Source organism: Stenella coeruleoalba (assembly GCF_951394435.1).
Source record: "Stenella coeruleoalba genome assembly, chromosome: 13".
Lineage (NCBI taxonomy): Eukaryota > Metazoa > Chordata > Mammalia > Artiodactyla > Delphinidae > Stenella > Stenella coeruleoalba.
Window position 1 is genome coordinate 6,439,505 of NC_137159.1, and position 22,385 is coordinate 6,461,889.

Genomic DNA, 22,385 nt, shown 5'->3' on the forward strand with positions numbered 1-22,385 from the left:
ACACAGGCACGCACGCACGCACACAGAGTTCCACATTTCAGCATCGAGATCACGGCAATGAATTAGGTGACTTCAGTTGTTCTCTAAATATTTAGGAAACTTTGAAGGGTATGGAGAGAAATACTATAACGGTTTGGAGATAATTCCAAACACATTCGGGTGGACTATTTATACAAAGATGTAATCTAGCATCTTCGAGAGGCTGGTAGCCTGTAAGCAGTGTTTATTATACTTTGTCGCCTTGTAGTTTGATAGTTTAGATTTTCATAAGGGATTCGGCATTTTGTTTTTTCCTTAAAACTGTCACCTCATGCTCAGAATCTTGGCTTTCCCAGAAGCAGGCGGAGGGGCCGGGTCTAGACATAAGGTTGGTGGCGGTACTGGATTATTAATACTCCTATGAAACGAACGCCTTTGGACGCTTCTGGACACTATCTCCCCACTGCACTTCCTCTGCAACCTCAGGGTCCCCGAGTGGAGAACAGGCAAAGGGCCAATGGTCTCCAATTCTTGACCCCTGGATCCCAACTGATGCTGGGCCCCCCGGATGCCTCTGCCTTGAGCACAGAAGGGTGAGAAAGCAGCTGTGACTTTGCAACGCCGTCCTGCATTGGTGTAGGTGTCATAAGCCTAAGAAAACAGGGATCATAATGATGTTCAAGCTAAAGAAGGAACGTAATGCTTACTCTCCTGGGCTAGGCTTCTACCTGGTCTCAGAAGGATGATGAGATTCCTGGGCTGCTTGACGTCTCCTGGTCTCAGTTCTTAAATCTCCGTGTGTGACGCTACATGGCTGTTCTATATTTTGAGTCGTGGCTCCAGTGAGCGTGGACACCGCGTGTGCCCGAGTGCGGCTGAAATGATTGCTACGAGACCTACGGGGCTTTGTGCAAAACAGAAGCACAGGACGTGCCTGGGTTTGCGGTGCTAAGTGTTCATTTTGAGGTCCTGTTGCTTGGTCAGTGTCTCCCAGATCACACCCCTCAGAGTGGGGTCCCGTGGCCGTTGGCGAATTGTACGCTCCTGGTCAGCAGAGAAGTAAGTACAGGAGGTGAGAGCAGGAGCTGAGAAGCTTTTGTAGCCGTTTGATGTAGCCACAGCCCATCCAAGCAGGGGAATTTGCATTTTAAAAAAGCCTGCGTCAGTGACAGGTTTGAAATTAAAAAACCAAATGGTCCCTTACCGCTGAGAGTTTGAAAAGCACGGTCCTGGAGCTTTTCCTTTAAAAGGGGCTTCTTAACCTGGCAGCCTGAGATTGTGTGCTTATACGTAAGTGCAGGTCGATGAGAAGTTCCGTTGGGCTCTAATATGCCCAAAGGATTGGAAAGCTCAATAATCCATTTCCGACTGGACGATACACACTCGGCCCGATCTTCAGCTGTGGCGTATGGTGTGTCTAACACCTGCCTATTAACAGCTTAACTCCACCCCTGGACGTGATACACGATGCATGAATGGACAGAGCCGGGTAACACATCCATGAACGATGACAGGGGTGTCTCATCAGTGAGCTGGTTATGAATCACCGTACAACACGTCACCACGTAGCCCGCCAGCAGGGGAGGCTCAGCAAAGATGCGACTGCTGTCTGGTCTTGAAAGGGGATTTCTCCCTCTTCCCAACTGAGTTCTCAATGGATCAGAGATGCTTTTGTTGGACCACTGCTGCTGCGTCAGTTTCCGGCCAGAGACTGGATTCTAGGTCACGGGCAGCCTGGAACGTGAACCCTGTCTCATCAGTTCTATGAGGTCCTTTCCCTCTCACGTTTTGACACATCTGAAATTGGGATGTGTCCTTCGACTAATGATAAGAAATCCTGACTGCACAGATTGGCAGCATCTTCTCTTTCTCAGTCGAGATAAAATAATGGTAGACCTTACAACTGATGGCTTCTTAGCTTTGATGAAATACAACACTCCCTTTCTTGCTTTCTCTCTTTTTCTCCCAACATTTGTGTTTGCTTGAAGAATGACCTTTGAGAAAGAGCTCTCGTCTACTTCCAAGTTCCCTTCCAGGTGTCTGACACGCCAGGAGCAGAGACGGGGGCAGCCTGGCCAGAGGGCCCAGGGGGTTCAGGCTGGGCGAGGAAGGAGGTCTGGGCTTTGGAAAGAGAAATACCTCTCCAGCACCTCTCGGAGCTCCCTGATGCAAAGCTGGCTCCAACAAGGCTGTCAGCTCAGAGCCCCAGACACAGAAATGGGAAGTACCCTGCCAGTGAAGCCACGAGGGTGTGCGAGGGGCAGCGTGCTTGTGGGACGCTCTTTTGTAGGCAGAGTATCAGCCTTAGGCTAAGAGGAGGGCAGGGCACACAGACTATTCCCTGCCTCGATGGGATGACGGAGTAACCCCCAACTTTTCACCCGTGGGACACACACCAAGCGGACGTGCTACAGGCAGACCTCGTTTATCACGTTCCACTTTATCACGCTTCGCAGGGAGCACGATTTTGTACAAATGGAAGGTTTGTGGCAACCCTGCCTTGTCAGATGATACTTAGTACTTTTTCAGCAATGAAGTATTTTTAAATTAAGGTAGGTACAATTTAAAAAAACCTAATACCATTGCACACTTAATAGGCTACAGTAGAGTGTGAACAGATCTTTTATATGCACTGGGAAACCAAGAAAAAAATGTGTGTGACTCGCTTTATTGCGACCTTCGCTTTACTGCGGTGGTCTGGAACCCACAGCATCTCTGAGGTGTGCCTGCATGGCCATTCTCTAAGGCTGGCAAGTGCCCAGCCCTGCTCTGAGTCCAGAGGCTGTTTCTCGCACAGCTCTGTGAGTTCCCAGACTCGGTGGCTTGGGGTACGTTAGCTACATCCTCTGTGTGCTGCTGTCTCACCTGAAGAAGGACAGTAACAGTGCCCACCTCACAGGAACCTCACAAGGGGCAAATAGGCAAATACCCCAAAATTACATTGAACAGTACTGGGAACATAGCAAGAGCTCAATAAATACGACCCGCCATGTTTAGTATGACCGTTTGTATGATCACAACTCACGGAAGATTCTACTTAGCCACACTTTGCCTTTACCCTCTGCTGGGCATCAGAATACCTTCAGTGCCGAAGGGTGGACGGTCTCCAGAAGTGGGTCCTCCAGGGCCAGCTCTTGCCTTCTTTCCACCCGGACCTCCGCGTAACTGCTCAGGAAATCAAGAGACCACAGCTGGAGGGGGTATATTCCAGGACGACACCAGCGAAGAGGGCTAGTGTGACAGGTCCAGGTTCCCGGTGTAATACCCCTCCCAGAACAGCCACCGGCAAGGAGGTTAGCCCTGTTACTCGTCTGAGGATGGAGTTTCTTTCTGGGCCTTAATTCCACTGCAATTACTTCCACTGGGACATTCAGAATTATCTCCCTTTCCAGGATGTTTTTATTTCCTTCTCCTTTACTGATCTCTACCCTCAGCCCGAAACCCCCAAACATAATTGCCTTTAGAAACCTACTTTCCTCTACAGAATGAGCCTCAGCCTTCAAATAATTAGAAGACTTTCTTAAGACCTACTCAGTTTGGACTTTGCATAGGAGGAAGTGACACATAAGTTTTTTTTTTTTTAGTAATAACAGACTATGAAACTGCCGGAAGCTTTCTTTCGACCAAACCTAGAACTAACCAGACCCAGACTGTCGATTAGTCTATGGACCCACTTTTTGAATAGCGCGGGTAAATCAGTTCAACGTGGGGATGGCTGAGTGACTCAGCTGTGGCTTCTGCCTCGTGTGTGGAGACGCAGGCTGGGCGAGGGGTCTTGGGCCTATAGAATGCTTGTGACCTCGTTTACTCAATAGGTCACTCCCTACTTTCTCTGAAAATCTGGGATCTGGGAGATAGAAGATGCAGAGGAAGAACAGGGTCCAGGTCAGATCTGAGGAGGAAGGAGCTGATGATGCCCACCTCCCCTGGGGGCACAGGGGTCCTCTGGCAAAGGCCCAGGCGGAGACGGGGGACTGGCCGTGGAATCAGAAACCACTGGCTGCTGACGTGCCCAGGGTAGGCTGGGAGGCCACGGTCAGGTCCCTGAGAGTGGGTGCGCAATGTGATGATCACGGCCCCTGGCCAAGAAATACCTGTGTTTCTTATCTCTCCTCCTTCCCCACTTACTAAAGATGAGGGATTTACTTGTGCTTGTGTGTGTGTGTGTGTGTGTGTGTGTATGGTGTCTATCCATCCATTATCTATCTACCTACCTATATCCATCCATCCATCTATCATCATCTATTATCTATCCATCCATCTATCCATCCATCCATCATCTATTATCCATCCATCATCTATTATCCATCCATCATCTATCCACCCACCCATCATCTATTATCCATCCATCCATCTATCCATCCATCCATCATCTATTATCCATCCATCATCTATTATCCATCCATCATCTATTATCCATCCATCATCTATCCACCCATCCATCATCTATTATCCATCCATCCATCTATCCATCCATCCATCATCTATTATCCATCCATCATCTATTATCCATCCATCATCTATCCATCCATCCATCTATCCATCCATCCATCATCTATTATCCATCTATTCACGTATCTATTATCCATCTATTCACGTATCTATTATCCATCTATTCACGTATCTATTATCTATCTACCTGTCTATCCATTATCTATCCATCTATCCATCCATCATCTATTATCCATCCATCCATCATCCATCCATCTATTATCTATCCACCCACCCATCATCTATTATCTATCCATGTATCTATTATCTACCTATCTATCCATCTATTATCCATCCATCATCTGTTATCTATCCATCTATTATCTATGTATCTAGCCATCCATCCATCCATTATCTATTTATCTATTATCCATCCATCCATCTCTCCACCTACCTACCTACCCATTACCTGCTATCAATCATCCACCTCTTATGTACATAACGCAGTAGGTATGTATGTCTCCACCTATCATCTGTTATCTATCATCTATCTGTTAGGTACATATACAAAATGCAGTCCTTCTTTCTTTGCTCTCCTCCAATGCTCTCCTCTAGACCAGTTTAAAACCGATTTATGTTCTTAAAATTTGTATAGTTGGGAAACCCCCAAATAGCACCTCTCCTTTACCTTTGGGAGGGACTGTGACCCGCACGGCCACGTCCAGGGAATCCCGGTGTGCTGCCTCCCTTGGAAGCCCCGCCCACCCACGCTGGGCTGGGGGTGCCCCCGAGGCCACAGGACCGCCAGGAACCCTCTCCCACTGGCAGCCTGGCTCTGGTACCAACCCTGCCTCGGTTGCCAGCAGGGGTTTTTTAAAGTGTTCAAAAAGGGGACTATGTCTCTGAGTTATTTAGAGGCAAAATTTTAATCTTCTTCTCCAAACAGCAACAAGGGAAGGCTGGGGGCCGGATGGAGATGAGGGGAAAATATGTAAGTAGGTCACTGAAGCAGTAACTTACTAAGGAACATCCTGGCCGCCTGGAAGAGCTCAATGAGGCTTTCAGAGGGGCCTGACGGGATGCTGGGAGGAAGCCTCAGCCCTGGGAGCACAGGGCTGGGTGTGGAGCCGGAAGGGATCTGAACTCTGCGGACTATCCTGTTCACTGCAGAGCACGGCCCAGGCCCCGCTGAAGAATTCAAGCCCGGAGCTCACTCCCCAGAAACGGGGTCCACTGAGGATGATGGGGCTCTGACGGAGCTGCCGCGGGCCTGGCCCACCCTCCCAGCCCCCTGCCCGCACCTGACCACTGAGTGCGTGCACACGATGAACTCGGGCTTGGAGTTCCACTGGTGGTAGGTGATGTAGTAGTGAGTCTGCAGCCAAATCCACTGCTGCCCTTTCGTCAGAAACCGGTAGCAACACGACTTCCCTTTGCCGAACTGCATCACTGTGAACAGAAGGTGGAGTCTGCATATCACCAACGTTAGGACGAAAATGGTCCTTTGGCCCCAAAGTTACTGTTAAAAACACCAGCTTTCAAAAAGACAGCGCCACACATTGGTCACTTCCCCAGTTGTGATGGATTTTAAGTCATTATCGAGGTCACGGTAAATGGTAACGAATATTCTGAAACGACGGAGGAATGATTCGTCTGCTTTCCCAAATGCTCAAAGGCTTAAGAGAGCCTTAAATCAGGGCAGATTCTCCAACTGGAATTTAATTAAAGAGAGGCCCTGGCTTTCCTGGGGCTCATCCTCCTGCTGCAGGTGGAGCCGTCTTTGGAGCTGCGGGAGCCCAGCGTGGGAAAGACAATTCAGACGCTGGGAGAACTAGACTGAAAATAGACATGCCAGCCAGCAGCCTCTGGACAGATCCTGCGGCTGCCAGTCTGCTGTGCATCCTCCTTCTACGCGGTTCTAAATAGAGAATCGGCCACAGGTGCCTTCCACCGCGGCTCCACCGTGCAGGGCTGCGTGGAGCCCCTACGGTTAAGTCTCTTCTGGCTTCCCTGGGGGCGCCCAGCACACACGGATGCTGCTGGTTTAAGCCTGGGCAGGGCAGAAAGCTGGGCCACGGGTCCCAGGAAGAGGAGCAGTTGGGCTTTATTTTTATTTATTTATTTGGTCGCACCAGGTCTTAGTTGCGGCAGGCGGGCTCCTTAGTTGCGGCATGGGAACTCTTAGTTGCGGCGTGCACGTGGGATCTAGTTCCCTGCCCAGGGATCGAACCCGGGTCCCCTGCATTGGGAGCGTGGAGTCTTCTCCACTGCGCCACCAGGGAAGTCCCAGCAGTTGGGTATTTTTTTTTTTTTAACATCTTTATTGGAGTATAATTGCTTTACAATGGTGTGTTAGTTCCTGCTTTATAACAAAGTGAATCAGTTATACATATGTTCCCATATCTCCTCCCTCTTGCGTCTCCCTCCCACCCTCCCTATCGCACCCCTCTAGGTGGTGGCAAAGCACTGCGCTGATCTCCCCGTGCTATGCAGAGCCGATGGGTTTTATTGCCTCAGTGCCTGGAATTTAGCTCCTATTCATGCAAACGATCAAGAGAAAACCAACTAGGAGACAAGTGAAAAGGAGGCACTGAATCTACCAATAAAATAATATTTGCAATAAATTCTTTGAGCCTGAGACATGATTGTACCAACACATTGCTAAGGGGACAGCTGGAGACTCAGGTAGACAACTAAGTTACTCACAGGAAGATCCAACTGGATTATAAACTCAAGATGCCGTCAGCCTCTCCTCAACACAAAAGGAGGAGGGACTTTTTTGACTGCCTAAAATATACCCCAGAGTACTCAGAAAACACTTTCCTGATACTTTACAGGAATCATACTGTTTACTGTCTTCCAGGGGGTCTAGAAAAACCTCTTCAATGGACAGTTTGTCCTTATCAAAAACCTTTGTTCTGTTTCCTAGGAGACTAATATCTTGAGGTCATTTTAAAAGGCCTGATCATCATAATTGTTAATCAAACGTTCTAAAGCTTAAAAAAAAAGGAGGGAACTTCAAAAGGCGGGGCGGGTCAGGGTAGAGGCCCAACAAACTGAGAGTGTCTTGCCCGCTCCTTCAGACGCTAAAGGTAGTTCTACACCCAGGGTGGCCTTTCTCCCTTGGAAGAGTCAGAAGCGGCTAGCGGCTTGAAGTAGCCGTGCTTCTCACATTTCACGGGCCCCCGGAGCGCTAGGGGATCCTGTTAAAACGGATGCTCTGATTCCATAGGCCTGGCGGCGGGGAACCTGAGGATCTATACGTCTAACAAACTCCTTCTGACACCCGCGCTCTGCTCGAGGACCACCTTTGAGAAGCAAGGGGTTAACGTGTTAAAGGTGAGGCTTATTAACACCTAGGAGCGGTTCCTGATGGAATTCACGCCTGTGCTCGAGTCAACGAGATTACGATGGGTCGGACAGACGGGCATCCTGCGAAATGCAGTGCTGGTGGTCAAGCCGTGTAGCAGGAACCGTAGGTCAGTATTACTACAAATGCTCCTACTCAAAGGTAGAACCTGGCGCCAAAAATACGGCTTTAAACGGTGAATTCTCGACCCCTCTTGCTAAGTGAGAACCCAGATGTGCTTGTGGTTTCCCCTCCGTCACACCATGAGCCTCGCCCCCCATCCCTCCGCCAGTGTGTTCCCCCGGTCTGTGGCACAGCGCCTTCCCTGACCCCGTCCCCCAGCGGGGTGAGGGACCCTCCCCTGAGCCCCTCGATACCCTGTGCACAGCCCCTTCCAGACACCAACATCCCGTCAAGTCACTGCTTTTCCATCAAACCTTCCTCCTGCAGGGCAGCAAGGGGATTCTGGTCATCTTTCTGTTGTGGGCCTCGCTCAGTATCTGACCTGTTGCTTGTGACCCACACATGTCTGCTGACTAAAGAAGAGTTAAGTGAATTCGGTATTTTGTCTTTGAAACGTTACTGCGTAACTTAGAAAAAAACACGGACCAGCATCACCTTAGTTTCTTAAGATCAAAGAGCCTGCATATGTCAGGGGTGCTGGGAAGGGGCTGGAGGTGGAAGCAGACAGACCAAAGTCAATTCCGGGTGAACGCAAAACACGGGGGGATCCGGATAGGGACCTCCACCTACTCCTAGATCATCTCAGAGAAGACCAAGCCCTCCACCTCAGAAGAAACCAAGTACTAAGTTGACTTCCAAAGCCTAAGAGTCCTGCTGTCAGGGCTCCGGGAAGAGAGCGTGGGGTGGGGGGGGCTTTGGCCAGGGCTGGTGTGAGGTACTCACGGTGCTGGTGGCACCTGGCCAGGAGTTCCAGATCGTCCACGTGGTAGTAGTCATAGCCCGAGGTTCCCAGAACTTCAAAAGGCAGGTATCCTATGATGGGAGGAGCTCTGCCGAGCACAGTGGGGGGTCATTCATCAGAGAGGAAGTACCGCAGGGCTTGCGTAATGATCAACCTGGGGGCCTCATTTCCCGAGAATAAGAGCAGGAAAATAATTTTGCAATGGTCAAAACCAGAGAGGCTGTGTTTTCCAAAGTGCTCAAAATTTTTTTGGCATTTAGACACTCGGTTCCCTTGGCCTGACCTGGCCCCGATAATCATAAATGTGGTCACTACTGAATAATTAAAAACAGCTATAGATTGGCTCAGCCCAACCTCAAAGTGTAATAGAAAATCAAAGGGTGGGAAGGGGAGATTTCTTGTTCTTAAACTGTGAAAAATGTCACGAAAGAAAGTAAGAAGATTGGGTTAAAGGGACAGAAGGGTGGTGAAAGAAATAAGATGAGAGTTTCCTTCACATCTGGTCCTGCCTGATGGGAGCTGGAGAGGGTCCCGAGTCGGGTGGCGGGTGAGGGTATCCCGAAGATGTCCCAGGCTGTGACGCCTGGCTCTCCTGAGATGCTCTGACCCAAACCCAGGACATATCCTCAGAGGGGGCAAATGCAATGGACGGAAACCTCCTGCCCCCTGCTGGGAAGCACTTTCCCCACTGCCAGAGAGCCCTTCTTGCAGAGACCAGGCCTGACTTTCCTCCCCCAAGGAGAGCCTGGCTCATGGAAACAAGCCCTCGCAAAGCACCCAACCCAAATGTTTTTCTTTTCACAAACCTGTGATCCAGAAATAAAAATTTCCATTCCAAGCTATGTCTTGAAGTGAATTCCTCTAAAGGTTTGTCAACGATGCACATTTCCTGTATTAAGAGGGAGAAAGCTATTACTCGGGGTGCCAGATGCTCCCCCCGCCGGTTAGTTCAAGAATGCGCGGTCGGCAACAGAAGTTAAAATCGTTTAGAGCAAGTCTCCAAGTTGTCTTGGACTGCAACTCCGCATCTGTAGCTAATTTTGGTATTAGATGATGCTAAATTTATTTCACAAGCTGCGGAAAAATACCTAAGAACCAAAATGTCACACCACTCCCTTCCTATTATCTAGACGTGTGGTAAACATGTGGAAAATGGCTTTTCATCTGAATTTGAATGACTGATTTAACTCAACATTCATGCAACGGTGAATCTGCAATGCTGAATTCATGCAATTCATGTTGAGTTCATGACGTTAAATTCTGATGCGAAAGCAATCACAGATGAGAGACCACAGGCCAGCCCTCGATTTGACTCAGTTTTTACCTCCGCCTGCCCTGAGTGGTGTCAACATGGATGTGAAGGGTAGGGAGGCTTACAGAGTTCTAGAAGAGCATCTCTGCAGGATGACCAGCAATTCATGCTGCCTTCCAACAAAATGGCTCGCAGGCCACCAAAGTTCGGGGAAAGAGCTTGCGGGGCTGCCACCGTACAGAAATCAGACATTTAACGTTCTCAGAGTCGGTGACGAGCTCATCGAAATCTTATTCTTTCCCAGAAAGACAATGAATTACCCAGCACTCAGTGTGACTCAGTGGTACTCGCTCCGCATGATAAATCCTCTCCGGGTACTTGCCTTTAAGAATTGCGGTGTTGCCAGGCGAACGGTGGCAATGAAGCAGACCTCCTTTCCCAGGGGCATTCGGCAGGGCCTCGAAAGGGCGCTGTCAAAGCCGTTACAGGAGGGGCTGGGCGCTGGGCAGAGGGGAAGAGACACAGGTCAGCCCCGGCTGGTGCAGAGCCAAGCCCCACCGGGCACTAACTGAGAGGCCTCAGGTCCATCAACTGCCTCATTTTCACAACTCGGGGACCTAGGTGCTACTCTCATCCCCCCTGCACAGGAAACCGAGGCTCAGACGGGGAAGCAACTCGCACGAGGCCAAACAGAGCTGGAATTCGAGTGAGCAACACAGTGCTCTGCCCCCCGCCCCCCCGCCACAGTCCTGCAGCCACGGCGGTTACTGTGCCGGGAAAAATTCTCTGCCACCTGAGCAGCCGGCCCCACGCTGCAGCAGGGCCTGGGTGCGCACGTCAGCCAGTGTCCTAAAGGATAAGCTGCACCGTCAGGCGGTGTTTCTGATACTGATGGAAGTAGGTCTTGACACACGGTGACCCCACCTCTGCCCCTGGCCCTGGAGCGGCCCACTTGGGATTCAAGGGCTTCTGTCCTGAAACCCCCCATCTACCCACCCCCAGGAGCCCATGCTGATGCAGCGGCTTCACTGAGGAGATGCACTCAGGACTCAGGGTGGCCCCAACAGGTATGCAGTGTCCACGAGAAAACTCCCTGCACAGGTGACAAAACCTGCTCGCTGTGTCTTATGCATTCTTACAAGTCCGGGAAGGTGTGACTTCCCTTATTCTACAAATGAGGATGCTGAGAGGTCCAGGAAGCTTGTGCATATTAACTGAGGTGACTCAGAGTGGAAATGATGCAGCCGGGCCTCCACCCAGGTCTTGGGACTCCCAAGAGGGGGCTCTTCTGGGCTCCTGCCTACCATGATGCTGAGACCAGGCCCCCAGAGACCTGGGAGCCGAATACCTGTCTTCACGGTGCCTGTGAAAAACTGCTTTACCTTCCAGGCCAGAGACAAATTCTGCTATTTTAGGTGGAGTTTGCTAGGTGGGAAGAAGAGCCCTGTTCAATATGAGAAAACTCACTGAATTCTCTCCAGATTCCCCAGAACCTTCTACATGATTGCCCCCATCCCAGGTCAGCTAATTCAGAAACTCGGGGTAAAGCCCAGGTACCCGCACTTTTCAAAGCCCCCCAGATTTACTAACGTGCAGCCAGGGTTGAGGATAATTATTCGAGATAAACTATACCACCTCTTTCTTTTTAAAATGTATTTGATTATATCTTGTACATTTCTGAACTTGTAGATTAAGAAAGAGTTATGTTTTCCAATCTGAGAACATAGGAAGCGTCAGAAAACTAACTGCGTTCTAAAATGAAATCTGAGCGACTCTCTTTGGATTTTGGCTTTCCGGGAATCCTTTGTTTTCCACGTTTACAGGTTTCTAAGTGATTCTATCTATAATGGGTCTTCTATCTATAGTGGTCTTCTACTCACTAACATGAATAAATTCCTTTTACCAAACATAGTCTCTGAAGGCATTCACATAAATACTAATAAAGGTTTCCAAACATGAATATAAAGTGGGTAAAATAAAAAATCGTGGGCCTGAGAGAGTTTACATCTGTCCGTTGTTGGCCTCCACAATTTGTAGGGTGAGCCAAGGAAGTCATCAAGAGAAGGGAAAATAAATCCACAAAAGGGAAGGGCCTGCAGATGTGAACATCTGCATAATAAAAAGACATTTAAAATCTATCAGACATCTCCCGCCAGAAAACAACCTAATAAAATTCTCTTTCAGGATAGCAAGACCTTCCAAGTGAACATCTGAGGACTTCCCAGGCATTTAAGAGAAAGTCTCTTTAATCTGTCTCTAAACCATGAGCTGGTTTGATCCTTTCGGCTGCTAAATTCACGTGCTGTCAGTAAGCGCCTTCCTCGGCGATTTACAGCGAGGGGGACAAGGTTGGGAACACCGGCCTCCGACCACCTCTTCAAGGGGCAGAGCCTCAGATGGTGGAAATTAAGTGGGTGTTTTGCAGACCTTGCCATTGGCCTGGGTGTCTCCCAAGGTGGTTTTACCAGAGTCCTTTTATAACTTCGAAGGCTTTAGAGATGGAAATTTCCCAGGAGGGAAATTTCAAGATCGCCTGGAGTCTGCACTTGATAAGCCAGATCTGTTACAGAGGGGCCTGGAACTGAGCAAATTCCTTCTGAACAAACTTCTCCCACCACAAAACCTGAAGCAGATGAAGGCCTGATCAAAGGCGAATGTGAATCAAAGCTGAAAGCTGTAACAGAGGGCAAGGGGAAAACCTTGGGGGAAAACCAGGGGGAGGAGGACACTTTCAACCTTTGGCCAGTTGCACCTGAAATGACTTGTCCTCTCAGCAGAAGCCGTCTCACAAATTCTAGAGTCAACGAGAGCAGGCTGTGCCCCGGGACCTCCTGGTAATAGGGAATACTTAGAGTAACTTCTCTGGCACTTCTTATCCCGAGGTGGTTTAAAAACATTAATTAAGGATTTAATTAGTTGTTTCGATTTAAGTCATAGAAAAAAATAGATCTAATTACAACTGGCCTCCCTAGCCTCTCAGAAGGATTAACCACTCATTGCAGCACAGCCCCATCTTATCAGATCTCTGACTGCTTCCAGACTTTTCCTTTCCCCGCCACCCAACAGGCATGCGTGTGCACACGTGCGTGTGCGTGCACACACACACACACACTCACAACCAACAAAAGTGATGAATGCTTGCTATTGACACACTTCCCATCCCAGCCCCCCAGAGTTACTCAAAAGTGATCTGAGCACAATCTAGTGAATCATTACAGTGCGGCCTCACTGTTTTGTTTGAGGTGTATTATTCATAACAATATTTTACAACATTTATATCTTGTGTCATTATAAAACCCAATATACTATCAAAGATAAGTAATTTTGTGGTTATTTGCCATGTAAAAGGATCCAGTATGTGTTTGCATCCCATTAATACAAATAATGAAAAACTATCTGTTGTAATCTGTAATAAACTGATTTATCGTGCAGGGACTGCAAGACACTAGAGAGATATTTAATTGTTACCTCTGCCCTCCTCAAACACATATGAGGACACAATCCCCAGAATAAGTAGTTTACTTTGCATCAGATGTAAAGGAGACTCTGGGAGCCATAATTAGATTATTTCGAGGCAGACAGAGAGCCATTATTCCTGACTGATCTAGTATGTTCTGGAATGGAGAAAACGTTCACCAAACTATACTTTTTAGTGATTTACATGTTCTGTGTAGAGTGAATACATAGCTTTTATAGTATCCAAAAGAAGAAGCGACCTTGGCTTTCCCAAAACTAAAGAACTCGCCTTCCCCACGCGGGAACAGGGGCGAGGCGTCTGTCTCCAGCTCTGAGTGGGCGTCTTCCCCACAGCAGGCGTCCAACATGTGTTTATTGAACGATGCTCTCACGAGATGACCTTCCAGCTCACGGCTTAAAGCCTAGTTCGGGAAGAGACCTTCTGATCCTGGCCAGCAACCAATAAGCAGACCTTAAGATCCCAAGGTGGCTTCCCTTCCACAGCCCAGCCTGGTACTGCCGGTGGCTGGCGCGCAGTGGGAAGGTGGCCCACGGACACGGTTCTGGTTCCAGAGGCTCAGGCTGACTCACTGCCCCCTGATGCATTAACACCGGTCAGAAGGACGCCTGGGCAAGACGGGATGTGAACCAGCTGCAAAGCACTCCGTGGAAGACAGTCAAGCGCCCGTCGTGGGCCTCGTGCTTGGGGAGATGCAGGATGTTAAAAGGGTCTACGGGGTTACGGATTCCCTTCTTTACTCCCAGATCGTTCATCACTGAAGCCTCTGATTGCAGAGATCCCGAAAGAACTTTGCGTGGGCTGGCATTCTTGGGCCCAAACCAAGAGATCCCAGAGGTTCTCTGGAGGATAAGAAGGATGAGGTGCGTCTCACTTGGCATCCGGGGCTGGCTTCCAAGTCTGCCTGATGACAGAGGTGCGCTCCCACATCAGTCATGACGAGGAGATAAGGATACCATGGGGGCAGGGAGACCCCAGGGGGTATGAGGACGGGCTTCCAAAGGGATAGGAAAGATGGAGGGAGAGGCAGGGATGGTGACAGGGAAGGTCAGCCAACAGCACAAACTGGGAATAAATGGAGAAAGAGGTAACTTTTTCTCCTCAGCATCGGTTCAGCCATCAGGCCCACACAATGGAGTATTCTGATCAGAGATGGCCTGCTGATAAATTAGTCGCAACAGCTGTAGGAAAACACACTAACAGTCCACAAGGAGAGAGACAAATAGCTTTCTCTGCCCTTCTTGGAACAAACGAAAAACAAATCCGGTAGGTGTCTGGGAAGACGTGAAACAGTTGATGAGGAGGTTTGTAAAGGAAGAATGAAGTCCCTGAATTTCATTTGCGATAAATGTCCAAAATGTTCGGCATGGAGTGTTAGAATGTGGAGGGAAAAGTAATTTTCTGCACCTTCATGAGAAATCATCTCTAATTACGCACTCTTTCCAGACTCTCTTTCTCTCTCTTCACAGTATCCTTCCCCCGGTGTGTTGTGAAAAGCCAGCCGGGTGACTGGGCTCTTAGGAGAGTGGCAGCAAGATAATCCCGTGCAGTTTTTAGCCTGGGCCACCACCCATCTTGCTGGGGTAATACACGCTTCTTCTTTTCTTTCTGCCAGTTCTGTTTGGCATTCGGAAAAAACAATGTCGGAGAAAGGCTGAGAGCCACACGAGGGAGCTGGGGGTTTGCAATGTGCTGGACTGAAGAAAAAAAAAAAATCACCCTAATGGGAAAATACATGTCTTACTTGAATTTCTTCTTTGCCCTGGCATTCATCAATTAAAATGAGTATTCGTCGGGGCCAGGAGCTTGTGAGGGGATAAGATCTCCCCCAGACGGTTGGTCCACAGGGCCTGGCTACTGGATCCTCAGGAGACTGAACTTCCTACAGGCCCTCGTCCCCTCCTCCAAGTGGATATCTTGTGCACATTTTTATCACAATTATCGGACAACCCGGGCAAAAGTTCCCTGCTCCCGGGCTGAAACAAGCAGGAAGATGGGGTTGATAAAGGTCTGACCGTTCCTCACCCCTCCATTTTAATAGATGCTCATGCAGAACGATGCCCTTGGGTAACAGTTTGTTCTTGACTGTGATCGTGATTCCTCTGCAATCTAATCCGGCAGCAATGACCGTTGCTGGAGAAGGACGCCGCGCATCCCCGTCTGGGTGGCAGGGACACTCTGCTTCTTACTCTCGGGGGCCTGGGACAGACAGATCAGACTTCCTTCCATGAAGCTGTCCTTCTGGGCGAAACTCACGTCCCCACTCCCAGTGAGGCCTGGTGGGCGTGCGGTTGGTTCCCTTCACTGAGACGTCTCAATTAGTTCAGCTCAGGAAAAAAAAACCAAAAACGCCAAAGCCGTAAAGTGAGGCAACCTACGGCAATCCCACAGGACATCAAGGTTGAAAGCTGGAAAGCGTCCGCTTCTGCCAGCATTTCAAATCTGGTTGCGTGGTTAGAGGTGAGTAGGTAAAGTGAGGGCAGGGAAACTTTTATCCTCTGGTGTGTGGTTTCTGGAAAGCCCAGAGCAGCATGTTTGCCGAGGGTGACCTACTTGGAAGCACACCAGCCACTTTTGAAATACTGCTTTCTGGATTTCAGTCAGATGCGCGCTTAAATCCAAGTCTTGGGGCGGAGGTCGGCTCACAGAGAGGACAGCCTGCTTCCAGACACCAAGTTCTTTGAGGAACGGGGACCTGCTTCTTAGGACCCCTTCAAGCTGCCCCTTCTTAGGACTGTTCATTATGCCTGTGAACATCATCTGGACGGTTCCTTCCCGATCAGACTGTAGGGCTGGGGCTACCTGACTTGGGTTGGGGGTGTATTTATTCGAAAGCTCAAAAAAAAAATCTGTTAGCAGACAAACATAGCCCCAAATAAAGTAATTTTGTTGCAACTCTATTCTGGAAACAGTGGGCGGAGCAGAGGTGGCCCAGGGGCTGCTCTGACCAGTGGTCCACCCCGGGGCTCCAGGCCACATGGCTGGGGTCAGAGCGGGCTTTTTTATGGGGACAGGATGAGACATGTGATTCCATATCCCAGCTTAGATTCCTACAGGAAGCTTCTCACAGAGCAGGACAGAAACTGTCCCGCAGTGAAACAATTCGAAGAAAACTACTTTCTCATCCCATTTCCTGACACGTACGTCTTCACACTGATGAAAAATCTAGCTTAAAGATGGGAAGTCCTGTCTGCCCTCCCGTCCCCTAGAACATCTGTGGCAAATGATGGAAGCCTAAGGAGTGACCAAGACGTAAGGATACAGATGTAGGGAAATTCCATTTTGCTCAAGTATTTAGGCAATGGTTGGTGCGTTTGTCCCAGTGCCCAGGAGTGTGTGTGGGGGGGAGATAAGGTGGCACAACGGATGGGTGAATCTGGAAACATCCAATTAGAGAGTTTAAGCCCGTCAACAAGGGCAAAGGCGCTTTGTCCTCCCCCGCCCCGGCCTCCCAGGGTCATAGGGCCGGACGGATCTGCGCAGGCGAAGCCGACGGCATCTTCGTCTACGTGGTGTGAGCGCCTCCTCTCTGGCTCCGTCCCACCCTCTCTTCCCTGCCCTGCAGCCTACACACTTAGCTTGGGGCCTTTCAGCTTAAGGCCCAAGGGTTCCCGTGGATGTAAGCTTGGGGTAGCAGCCAGCACTTATCAGCCTGGGTTCCCATCTATCTATCAGATGGGTCGCTGAGATGAGCTCTAGGCCGGGAGAGGGTGTCAACGACAGTTCTGGGGGGGCTCCCGAGTGAGGGGCCTGGGAAAGACATCAGGAAGGGGGCCACTGGCCTCCCAGCACCCTGAGACCCCAGGTGGGAGGGGGTCAGTGGGGAGTGAATGGAGGCCAGGGGTCAACTTCTCTGACCACTCAGCACTGCTCCAGAGGCCTGCCAGTGCAGACAGTTCACAGGGCAACAGAAAGTAACACACTCCAGTTTACCCAGTGTGTACGAAAGTGGATTTCATCTTCGCTTTGGATTTAGGGACAAGGAAGTGGTGGGAGCCCTCCAGGAAGCTGCTGCCCCTTCGCTGGAGTGTGCTCTGGGCTCAGCTAAGGCATGCTCCATCCTCAGCTCCCAGGGAAGGGCGTTATTTCCCCACAAGTCAGAAGTCTTTGGCCTGAACCCTGGATCTGCCCCCTTCCACCTGTGCATCCAGGGCTGAGGACTGAGCCTCAGTGTAGGTCAACCTGAGTCCATTGGGCACTTATTTATATGCCAGGCACAGACCGTGTGGGCCCAGGAAGGGGTGCAATGAGTCCACAGGTGAGTAAAGCTCCCCATCCTTTCCAATCCATTATCTCCTCTTGACAGGCATCAAACAAGAAGACATCAGACAACACTCCTCAAACTCATCAGCCCTACAGAAATGATAGGACTTTTCATGGGAATGGACCAAAGTAGGGTTTTCTGCGTAGTTCTTTGAAGTATGAGCAGGTATTTTATGAAAATAAAACTGATTTGCAAGGCAGAAATAGAGACACAGATGTAGAGAACAAACGTATGGACACCAAGGGGGGAAGGCGGGGGTGGGTGGTGGTGGGATGAACTGGGAGATTGGGACTGACAATGTATACACTAATATGTATAAAACGGATAACTAATAAGAACCTGCTGTATAAAAAATTGTCTTAAAAAAAAGAAAATAAAACTGATGTTCACGGTCATACTTTCTATCCTTTACCTACTGCTCCTTACCCTGTGCCTGCCTGGGACCTTGGGGAATCTGCACGGGGTGGCTCGTGTAATAATCATGTTTCTGGATCTGATGCTTGGACATCTGGGGCCGTGCTGACCCTAGAGGGACCGCTCCTCCCAGGGTCAGACAACTCCTAGAGATAGTAAACAACTCACTTCCAGTGTACGTTTCAGAGGCAAAACCAACCCATCCAGAGCTCACACCCCGCACCCTCCCCTCTATCAGGCTCTCACACTCTGAGCCACTACCCACCTGCCCTAATCCCCGCCCCCGCTCCCCACCCAGGGCCAGACAACCAGCGGCAGCCCTTACACCCGACAGCCTGCTGTCATTATTCAAACCAGCCAAACCCAAGCCTGCTTACTCTGCCTCGCCTGCTCTTTTCTGCAGAAACCATAATAGAGGCCTCTGCCCACGTTTCCTGAGCTCCCTCTGCTTTTGGCCTATCCTGGTGCCCCCGTGTGTGGCCCTGCATGGCGTGCTGTGATCGTTTCTAGGGATCTGTAAGCATAAACCTCTTCCTTCATCACAGTCCTTTCCATGTCTGTGTGTCTTACCATATTTGATTTAAAACAAATCTAGGGTACTCTTAAAACAGCCTGGTACATGGGCGCAGGACACGTGATGTGCACAGGTACAGACATCATGGACCAACAGAATGCCAGGCGCCGGGGAGAGGCCTGGGTCTGCATCTAAATGTGTAATAGCCACCTCGATCTGTGGGAAGCAGCAAAGCCTGAGGTTAAGAGTATGAGTTCAGGGCTAGAACGGCTCTGAATCTGGGTCTCTCACATCCCACCTGTGCACTTGAGACTTAACCCTTTTATGAATCAGTTTCCTCCTCTGTTAAGATGGAATGAGGTCTTATATGTGGAACCTAGAAAAATGGTACAGATGAACCGGTGTGCAGGGCAGAAATGGAGATACAGATGTAGAGAACAAATGTATGGACACCAAGGTCGGGAAAGCGGAGGGGCTGGCGGGCGTGGGATGAACTGGGAGATTGGGATTGAGATGTATACACTAATATGTATAAAATGGATAACTAGTAAGAACCTGCTGTATAAAAAAATAAATAAAATTCAAAAATTCAAAAAAATGGAATGATGCCATATATCTGGAGAAAACTATAATTTGAAAAGATACATGCACCCCAATGTTCATAGCAGCACTATTTACAATAGCCAGGACATGGAAGCAACGTCAATGTCCACTGACAGATGACTAGGTAACAAAGATGTGGTATATTTACACAATGGAATATTACTCAGCCATAAAAAAGAATGAAATAATGCCATTTGCAGCAACATGGATGGACCTAGAGATCTCATACTGAGTGAAGTAAGTCAAACAGAGAAAGACAAATATCATATGATATCACTTATATGTGGAATCTAAAAAAAAAGATACAAATGAACTTATTTACAAAACAGAAACAGACTCACAGACATAGCAAACAAACTTATGGTTACCAAAGGAGAAAGGGGGGTGGGGGAGGGATAAATTAGGAGATCAGGATTAATAGATATACACTACTGTATGTAAAACAGATAACCAACCAGGACCTACTGTACAGCACAGAGAACTATACTCAATATTTTGTAATAACCTATAAGAGAAAAGAATCTGAAAAATATATATATTCATATATATACACATATATACATAAAACTGAATCACTATGCTGTACACCTGAAACTAACACAACATTGTAAATCAACTATACTTCCATTAAAGAAAAAGAAAAAAAGATGGGATGACGCCATTAGGACCATCTCATGAGATTGCTGCCAGGATTCAACGAGACAACCAGTGTCAGGACTGAGCCCAGGGCCTGGCACTGAGGAAACACTCCTAAAAGGTGAGCTGTTTTTATGATCCCATCATTCCACGTTTATTGAGAAATAAACCTACAGAATCAAATCTGAATGATTTCTTATGTTAAACCTTACTTTAGCGGCCAAAAATGGTTGCATGTTGGTGACTTCATAGGGTTCCATCTTAGAAACTCATCTGACTGACACTTTTGGCTGTTTTAATCCAAGTGAGAATTATAGTTCAGTTTGTCCACAGTTACATTTGGAGACTCTTGTCTCAAGAAAGCTCCCCTCACTTTGGTTTGTTCAGCAGGCTCTGCAAAGACACTCTGGTTTTAAACTCTTGGTTTTAAAACTTCCACTTTCAATGCCGTGTGTTTATAGCAGTAACAGTTCCCCCCACCAAAAAAAAAAAAATCACACATAACTTCCACACATTCTTTCAGGCAAACAAACACTGTCTCAACTTGAAGAGAAAATAAAGCCTTGCTGGTTTAAAAAAAAAAAAAGTCTCAGGTATTCACAATGAAGCCTGCCTATTTCCTTGAAATCCTCTAAAACGTGATAAAAGACAAGACAGGAAGCTTCAAAGCGACATCCAGTAGCATCTTAATGAGAGTCGTGGAAATGTACATTCCCAGGATAACGCTGCTCACCAGCCAATCACAACCCGGTACCCCTCATTAAGTGCGTGTGCTGTTGTCACGGAGACACGTGGGAGCAGCATCCCATAATTCCCACAGTCTCGGCACTCTGGGGACCCTTCCTTGCAGGCGACCAACTGGGATAGGCTGCTACCCCAGCAGCTGGCATTATGGCCACGGTACACATTTTAAGCAAATTCCAAACCACTGCTTATATTAATTCAAGGATAGAGGTGCCTGGCACCATGAGCAAGAGGAGTGTCATTAAAATTCCTATGGAATGCCATGTAGTGTTACAGTGGGGCAGTGTTTCTCAAAGTCCACGACCCTTTGCATCAGAACCCCTAGGTTGTTTTCCAACTGCTCAGTCCCAGCCGCGCCCTCAGGTGTGCTGAACTAGAATCTTCCAGGGACATCTGAGAATCTGCACGGTAACAGGCTGCCTCACCCAGGGAACCACAGCACCGGACTGGAACCACGTGGAGTTTTCCACGAGGTACCCCTTAGGTCAGTTTCTTTACTGAGTCGTGTGGTTCATCACACACGTGTCTCATGAGGTTCAGGGAAGCCTCTCAGGTGAGTCGGATTAGACACGGGCAGGTCTCGGCTTCATCCCGCTTTGCCCAGATTTAGGGGGCCCCTTGGGAAGGCTGACCTGCCACCACTCCCAACCACTCGGGCACCCTGAGCCCTAGGCGGGGAGCTTCCGCAAAGGGCCCCGAGTTGGCCAGGGAGCCCATCATCCAGGCGTCAGCCCTGAACACGGGGCCTGGAGGATCGAGCTGTTCAGCAAATAGTTGGAGCCCCTTAAGCAGAGCATGTACATGCACGCAAATAACATACAACAGGGACCGTCATTAGGACTCAGTGCCGTTACTTCGGCTGCTTCTAATGGAAACTCTAGGACTCATCCGACGGGGGTAACAGACTGGACCGTGGGTCCAGAGTTAAACAACAGCAAGCGAAGCGCCGCGAGTCAGCTGCCAGCAGCCACTCCCTCGTGTCACCCACCGGCGCACCCCCTCCTTCCCGTGGCTCACCTTTCTGTATTTGTTTCCCTTTGCCATTTTTTCTCCTCCCCTCTTCTCTCTTTCTACCATTCCCTGTCAACACTTCCTTCTATTCCCCCTGCCCCATCTTTGCTATTTTATGAAATGTTAGAGCTTTCAAAGTTAGGTGTTTTGGGTTGGGTTTTGAGGACTGGCCACTCTGTGCCGGGCTCCCCAGTGGGGCTGCGTGTTGGGACTTGTGTTTCTGAATCTCTGGCATCAGGCCTGCATCCCCATTTTGCCTGGGTCAAAAGTAAAACGGATGGGCTTCCCTGGTGGCTCAGTGGTTGAGAGTCCGCAGGCCAATGCAGGGGACATGGGTTCGTGCCCCGGTCCGGGAAGATCCCACATGCCGCGGAGCGGCTGGGCCCGTGAGCCATGGCCGTTGAGCCTGTGCTCCGCAACGGGAGAGCCCACAACGGTGAGAGGCCCGCGTACCGCAAAAAAAAAAAAAAAAAAAAAAAAAAAGTAAAACGGAGTGTTTAAGTCTGCTTGAGAGTTGCAGTCTGGTCTTGGACAATTAGTTATCTGGGTAATTACAGAAAGCAAGATTTTACTGCCTGGTTTATGCTGCCTGATAATTCATCTAATGGAGATGGCTGGCTCCTCATAAAAGGACCATGTCCTGTGCATTAGGGCCAGACTTAGCAGAAGGTCCATGGACTAGACCTATGAAAACAGGCTCCCAGCAGTTCCGTAAAAAGGAGGATAAAAATGCAGAAGCCAGGGCTTCCCTGGTGGCGCAGTGGTTGAGAGTCCGCCTGCCGATGCAG

The 22,385-nt window shown here is 49.1% G+C and overlaps 1 protein-coding gene across 5 annotated transcripts in view; it reads right to left on the reverse strand.

Moving 5' to 3' along the window:
- Positions 1–22,385, reverse strand: part of NPAS2 (neuronal PAS domain protein 2) — a 180,841-nt gene that overhangs the window by 21,827 nt on the left and 136,629 nt on the right. For all 5 annotated transcript variants that reach the window (XM_079941231.1, XM_079941233.1, XM_079941229.1 and 2 more), the window contains 5 exons: positions 10,319–10,437; positions 9,491–9,573; positions 8,666–8,772; positions 5,712–5,859; positions 3,060–3,144 (listed from right to left, as the gene is read on the reverse strand). In XM_079941231.1, coding sequence (XP_079797357.1) covers positions 3,060–3,144; positions 5,712–5,859; positions 8,666–8,772; positions 9,491–9,573; positions 10,319–10,437 — 542 coding nt within the window. The remainder of the gene's footprint in view (positions 1–3,059; positions 3,145–5,711; positions 5,860–8,665; positions 8,773–9,490; positions 9,574–10,318; positions 10,438–22,385) is intronic.